The 6,864-nt window shown below is 59.3% G+C and overlaps 2 protein-coding genes across 2 annotated transcripts in view; both read left to right on the top strand.

Annotated features, from left to right (window-relative positions):
* Nucleotides 1-4,265, top strand: part of Nr1h2 (nuclear receptor subfamily 1 group H member 2) — a 19,350-nt gene extending 15,085 nt beyond the window's left edge. The window contains exons 4-10 of the mRNA XM_023706710.1: nt 29-82; nt 415-711; nt 794-1,062; nt 1,203-1,382; nt 1,923-2,022; nt 3,402-3,610; nt 3,739-4,265. Of these exons, the coding sequence (XP_023562478.1) occupies nt 29-82; nt 415-711; nt 794-1,062; nt 1,203-1,382; nt 1,923-2,022; nt 3,402-3,610; nt 3,739-3,885 (1,256 nt within the window). The 3' untranslated portion in view covers nt 3,886-4,265. The remainder of the gene's footprint in view (nt 1-28; nt 83-414; nt 712-793; nt 1,063-1,202; nt 1,383-1,922; nt 2,023-3,401; nt 3,611-3,738) is intronic.
* A 1,059-nt stretch (nt 4,266-5,324) lies between these two features.
* Pold1 (DNA polymerase delta 1, catalytic subunit) overlaps nt 5,325-6,864 on the top strand; it is a 20,104-nt gene continuing 18,564 nt past the window's right edge. Inside the window, exon 1 of the mRNA XM_004646411.2 lies at nt 5,325-5,394. The gene's annotated coding sequence lies outside the window, so the exon portion shown is untranslated. The remainder of the gene's footprint in view (nt 5,395-6,864) is intronic.

Below are 6,864 nucleotides of genomic sequence, written 5' to 3'. Positions count from 1 at the left end.
GAGGAGGGCCCTGAGCCGTGCCCTGAGGGTCCCGACCCTGATGTCCCAGGCACCGATGGGGCCAGCTCGGCCTGCATCGTCGGTGAGATGGGGCCCAGGGTCCGGGACAGGGAGCTGTGTGGAGCCCGGGAGGGGTCTAGGCAGGGAGAAAGATGAGAAAGGCAGCTAAGAAGATGGGAGGCTCCTGTCTCCTGTTGACTTCCTTCCATTTGTTCTGGAGGCCTCCCGTGCAGATTCGTTCTGTGTATCCCACTGACGTGCTCATTTCCCCCACTGACTTGTGGGCCCTGGCTGTGCGCATCTCCTGCTGTCACCCTCTGCCCTCTGGCTTGTGCCCTTGGTTTGGCTCGAGGACCTGCACCCTGGCTGTGGTCTCGGTGACTCTTTCTCATGACCTTTGTCTGCCCATCCCAGTCATCCTAGAGCCAGATGAGGAGCCTGAACCTGAGCGCAAGCGAAAGAAGGGCCCAGCTCCCAAGATGCTGGGCCATGAGCTCTGCCGCGTGTGTGGGGACAAGGCCTCTGGCTTCCACTACAACGTGCTGAGCTGTGAAGGCTGTAAAGGCTTCTTCCGGCGCAGCGTGGTCCACGGTGGAGCTGGGCGCTACGTCTGCCGGGGTGGTGGAACCTGCCAGATGGATGCCTTCATGCGGCGCAAGTGCCAGCAGTGCCGGCTGCGCAAGTGCAAGGAGGCAGGGATGAGGGAGCAGTGTGAGTGTGGGGTGGGGCGCGCCTGCGCCAGCACCTGCGCCTGCCCCGGCCGGGCAGCTGCTGAGGCCTGTGTCCCCCACAGGTGTGCTCTCAGAAGAACAGATCCGGAAGAAGAAGATTCAGAAGCAGCAGCAGCAGCAGCAGCAGCCATTGCCTGTGGAGCCAGGGGGCAGCAGCAGCTCGACCTCTGGCCCTGGGGCTTCCCCCGGAGGGTCTGAGGCAGGGGGCCAGGGCCCTGGCGAAGGCGAGGGCATCCAGTTAACAGCGGCTCAGGAACTAATGATCCAGCAGTTGGTGGCAGCCCAACTGCAGTGCAACAAGCGCTCCTTCTCTGACCAGCCCAAAGTCACGGTACTGCCTCCCTCTGCCCTATGTGATGGGGGGCGGAGGAGGGCAACTCCAGGCTACAGGGATGGGGTGGGGGTGGGGAGCAGGAGGCCCCCAGAGCACAGGAATGGTGCTGGGAGTGACCCTGGCCTCCTGCACCCCAGCCCTGGCCCCTGGGTGCGGACCCCCAGTCCCGCGACGCCCGCCAGCAGCGCTTCGCACACTTCACGGAGCTAGCCATCATCTCGGTCCAGGAGATCGTGGACTTCGCCAAGCAGGTGCCTGGCTTCCTGCAGCTGGGCCGCGAGGATCAGATCGCCCTCCTGAAGGCATCTACCATTGAGGTAACTGCTGGGCCACCCTCCCCTCTCCCTACAGGGACCCCTGAGATTGCAGTGAGGCAGATGGTGGCAGCGGAGTGAAGGGCAGCAGCGGAGCAGTGGTTGCCCTCGTGGGAAAGACAGTCGCGGGGGAGCATCCAGATTCTAAATAAGATGCTCAGAGCTACCCATGGGCCAAGGAAAAAGGGGCCGAGGCTGCGAACCATAGATGATGGGACTGGAGGGGCCTCCGTTACCAGAAGTGCACTCAAAACTCTCAGGGTGACATCTGAGTCAATAAAAAGTGTTGACTGCCTACTGCATGAATGGCTTCATTCCGAGTCCTGGCCTATGGCAGTGAATAAGCAAAACTTGCCACACTGTGCTTGTCACTGCCTAGGACAGTCTTAAGGATGGGGGTGGGGAGCATGTATCTGAGCCAGAGTCTGGAGGAAAAGAGGGTTTGAGTGTGGTATTGTATGCACTGCTGTGGCAGGCCACTATCCCTTTGGGGCCAGGAAGGAAGGGGTAGCAGCTAAGGGCCAGGGCCCCTGTGATCCTTAGATTATGCTGCTGGAGACGGCCCGGCGCTACAACCATGAGACAGAGTGCATCACCTTCCTGAAAGACTTCACCTACAGCAAGGACGACTTCCACCGCGCAGGTACTGGGGGGCCAGGTGGGGCTGGAAGGGTATGGGGACCTCAGCTGCCACATCCTGGTAGAGCCTGCAGAGTGCGGCTCTCAGGAGCCAGCCTAAGAGCCAGAAGAGCGTCACTTCTCCATGTGTTGGGAAGCAGCACCCCACGGGAAGCGTGCACCCACCAAGGCCAAAGCTGGGGAACAGCGGGGGCAGCGCTGCCAGCGAGTGCGGCAAAGGCCTCCCACTCCACTGGGCTTTCTCAGCACATCTTCCATTTCCTCCTGGGGTACTTCTGGATGTCCTTAGGTGTCTGCTAGCCCTGCCTTCATCCTCCACCTCCCAGCCCCTCTCCCCCTCAGTCCCATCTACCCTTTCCTTGTGAGCTTACAGTGGAGGCCCCAGGGGCAGAGCTTCGGAACAGGCAAAGGCCCAAGGTAGGGAGCAGCTGGAGGGTTTTATAGAACTACAAGAAGCCCAGGCAGTAGAGGGTGCTGGAGAAGAGGTTGGGAACCCCCACACATACCCCCAACTGCTGCCCAGCTCCCCTCCCACTGCCTCTGTTCCACGGCAGTCCAAGGGTATTAACATCATGGCTGGCCCTCCTTTTGCTAGATCCTTCTGTGGCTCCCATCTTTTTGGGAGAAGAGCCTGTCCTCACTGTGAGCCACAAAGCCCTCAAACCTGGCCTTGTTCCTTCTCTACCCTCTGTGCTGACCACCCCTTCTTGACCACCCGACTTCTCACTTGTGTTCAAACCATCAAGGTGGTTCGAGGGCCTCTAGATTTACCGTGGCCTCGCCTGGAACATGGGTGACCTTGTCATCTGGCATGCCCAGGACGTTCAGTGTAAATGCTGAAAAGCCTTCTGGCCTGCATAATCCCTGAGTTTGGGGAGAGCAGATAACCGACCCCACCCAGGACATTCCAGCCTGTAACTTGCTCCCTCGTCTCTGCAGTCATTTCCTGCCCACAGTGTTGGACATGTAAACATGATCCTCAGTGTCTCAATTGCCCTGCTATGTGTTGTCCCTAACGCCAGTCACCCTCTGACAGGCTGGGTTCTCACTGATGCTTGTCACCTCTCCCCCCAAGTCCTCCAAGAGCTGGGCCTTCATCTTGTAAATTGCTCTGCCTGAGGGCCTGGCATACAGTAGGTGCTCAGCGTGCAGTGAGTCAGGAACAAGTCCATCTCCGAAGGGGGCGGCAGGCAGTGCTCAATGATGCCTGCACTCTTCATCTCCCTGTGCATGCTGCCTCAGTTTGTGGGACGCCTGCCTCATGCCAGGCTCAGGGGCACAGAGGGTCAGAAGCGACAGGAACCCGACTGGGGTATGCAGGGATCCGGGCACAGAGGTCAGGTGCAGGCAGAGAGCTGACTTCCAACTCCTGTCCTGCCACAGGCCTGCAGGTGGAGTTCATCAACCCCATCTTTGAGTTCTCTCGGGCCATGCGGCGGCTGGGGCTGGACGATGCCGAGTACGCCCTGCTCATCGCCATCAACATCTTCTCTGCCGACCGCCCCAACGTGCAGGAGCCCAGCCGCGTGGAGGAGCTGCAGCAGCCCTATGTGGAGGCGCTGCTCTCCTACACACGCATCAAGAGGCCACAGGTGGGTCTGCCCTGTACAGCTGCCCTCAGGCCTGTCCCCTCCCCAGCCTCTCCTTTTTCTAGGCTGGCTTTTGGGGGGCTCCTGGCCGGGCAAGGCTGGAGCCAGCATCGCATTCCTTGTGTTGGCAGGACCAGCTCCGCTTCCCGCGCATGCTGATGAAGCTCGTGAGCCTGCGCACACTGAGCTCTGTGCACTCAGAGCAGGTCTTTGCCCTGCGGCTCCAGGACAAGAAGCTGCCGCCCCTGCTTTCTGAGATCTGGGATGTCCACGAGTAAGGGGCCAGCTGCCCTGGGCCCCAGCCTTGCCTGATACCCTTCAATGGACATGGACCTGTCACCCTTCTTCCTTCAGGGTGGGAAGGGACCCAGGCCAGGCCTGTTGGTCTTTTGCCTTTTGGCCTTCAGGATGAGTCTCAGTTGGGGTCCAGAAGTCGCCTTCCCTGCCCACTGAGTCTTCCAGGAAGGGTGATGGGTCTCAAGTCCTGACCTTCGACTTCTCCCGCTGCCCTCCCTGCCCAGCTTACACCTCCAGCCACCACAGTGCACCTTGAACAGAGGGAGGGCGGGCTGGGCCCCACGCCCAGGCGGCCACAGGAGCCCTCCTCCTCTGTTTTTATTTAATAAAAAACTAGAAAAGAAGGATACAAGCCAGCCCCGAGCTGGTGCATGAGAAGTCACTGATGTCACCCCCTTCCTTGATTCTGCTTGAGGCTGGCAGGGTGACATACCAGCAGTATCCAGGGCCATCTGCCCTGGCAGCCATGGGGTCAGAGTCCCTTCCTGGCAAAACTAAATGGGTGCTGCCCTTGCGGGACAAAGAGGACCCACGGCACTGAGGGATCAGGACCTCTACAGTTGGCAAGCGCTCCCTTAAGCCCCCATGTGCGGCTCTGTAATGGCCACTCTGAGGACCCATGGCTCTTACCCTGAAGGTTGTTGGTGGAGCAAATATTTCACTGGGACTCAAAGTGAACAAGAAAATAAAGATCTCCCCCTGAGCTTGCTGCGGGCCAGAGGGACATGGTGGGACTGGTGGGAAGTAGGAGAGGGCCTTAGATGAGGTGGTCCAAGACAGCATGGAGCTGAAGCAGGAAAGGGAACGGCTCACAGGAGGCCTTGCCTTCCCTGGCACCAGAACCCGAAAATAGGGACTGGGTCTGCGGTGGTGTTCACAGTCTAGGGGGCACGCTCCGGTGCATGTCCAGCTGGGGCAAGTGGGATGTCCTCTCAGGTGCCAGCGTTGGGGAGAGGCCTAGCGAGGGGGCAAGGTGCAGTAAGGATGCTGAGAGGCATATGGCTGTAGGCCAGGCGCAGGGCACAGCACAGGTGATTTACAAGGGACCATCCTTCCCACTGATCCGATTTATAGAATGGAAAACTGGCAGACTGGGATTGCCGTGACGACTCACTTCTACAGGTAGGATGGGCGTTAGGCTGCATAGTTGTCCTGATAGCGCCTTGATGGCAAGCACAGCGCAGAAGAATGGGAGGTGGGAAGGGAAGCGCCACTGGAAGCAGGAAGGAGGCGCAGAAGGGGCGTGGCCCTGGGGGCGTCTTACGTCTCTCGGGGGCGGGGCCAACAATAATTGGCTAATAGGGTGGACTCCACTTGGGGAGGGCGTGGCTCGCGTCTCAGGCCGCGGAATCAGGGCGGGGCCTCGCCCCACGAGGCAGTCAGGGGGTGTGGCCTGGTCCTGTACGCAGTGGTTCTGGGCATGCGCACGCTGGAGTCAAAGGTCGCGCTGGCGTACTCTGGCGGGAAACGCTGTTTGAAGCGGCTAAGGAGTAAGAGACTTGAGGGGGACTTGGCTGGCTGGACTGGGAAAGGGGAATGAGTGAGAGGAACGCGGTCCTGAGAAAGGGTTGGGAGTGGTCGGGTGCACGTGGCTGCAGTAGGACCGCCTTGGCTTGGGGCCTCAGGGACCAGTGCCCGGTGATGCCGGGAGGGGGCCTTGCTGCCGCAGAGGAGCTCCTGGGCCGGGTCTGGGGTCGCAGTCGCCGTGGGGGGCTGGGGGCTTGGACCCGGTGGTGCACGTGCAAGCCTGAGGAGCCTTCTTTCGTGAGACATTTGTGCGGTACTCCTTCCCAGGCGCCGTTCGAGCTGGGACCTCAGCACGAGCGAGTCTGAAGTCCCGGCCCCGGGGAAGGCAGACAGACTGTGGGCAAGTGAGAAGGACTTGCAAGGCAGGGCTTCCCTGCTGTGGTTCCTTATGTGAAGAGAACCGAAACAGGCTCTCGCGATCTCGACAGGAAACCGCCCCCTGGGGAAGCAGCACCTGAGCAGTCTGCAGGGTAGTGAAAGGTCTTTGCGGACAACCTCACCAGCGCAGAGGCCCTGACCTAGACAGGAGCTAGGTGTGCTTGGAACTGGAGCTAAAGACAGAAATACAGACTCGGACAGATAGCTCAGCGGACTAAAGCCCCTGTTTAGGCAGAGTGCATCGGGACCGGGTTCGATCCCTGGCCTGCTGTGTCAGCCCCGCCCCCGGGCGCACTGAGATGACATTGAGACTGGGCGTGCCTGTAATCTCAGTGCTTGGGAGGCTGAAAACAGGAGAATCACGAGTCTGATCTACATGGTGAGACTCTGTTGACCCTGTACCAAATATATTAAAAAATAAAATAAAATAAATACAGATGAAGTCGGGGAACATAATGGAGGACCAGATCCCGTTGGCCCTTGTAAACCCTGTATGGGGTTTGGCTGTTATTCGAGGTTCCCTGGGGAGCAGTGGGAGGGTTTGCGCTTGGTAGCAACGTGATCTGCCTTTGATTTTGAAGAACTTGTTGGTAGCTGAGTGGAGACTGGGCTGGAGCAGGAGTAAGAGCAGGGATGACGCCTGGCTTCCTAGGGTGCTCATTGGCCCAGATGGGGAAAAGCTTGGGGAGCCTCTCTGAAGGCACAGGCCTCACCCCACCCGGAAACCTGCCCTTGCCTTGTCTGCTCCCTCTTTCCTGCACTTCACCCAGGTCTCCACCATCCCCTAGAGAGCTTTCTTCCCCATTCCTGGCCTTTGCTGGACCTGTGAAGCCATAGTAATTCGGTCTGGTTGTGGAAAGGAGAAATCTCAACCCAGAGTTGTCCAGAGCTATCAGGTGGTGCTGGTCTTCGGGAGCCTGAGCAAAACTTGGTGCCGAAGGGAATCTCAGCAGAGTTGGTGGCATCTGCTGGGAATCTGAACTCGCTCCAGGCACCATGCTGGGTGTTGCTGGGGCCTGCACTTGAGTGAGACCTAGAGCCCTGTTTTTTTTTTT

The sequence above is a fragment of the Octodon degus genome, unplaced genomic scaffold (genome assembly GCF_000260255.1).
Source record: "Octodon degus isolate 3935 unplaced genomic scaffold, OctDeg1.0 scaffold00268, whole genome shotgun sequence".
Taxonomy (NCBI): domain Eukaryota; kingdom Metazoa; phylum Chordata; class Mammalia; order Rodentia; family Octodontidae; genus Octodon; species Octodon degus.
The sequence above is the reverse complement of the archived record's forward strand: the minus strand, read 5'-3'. Positions and strand labels throughout refer to the sequence as shown.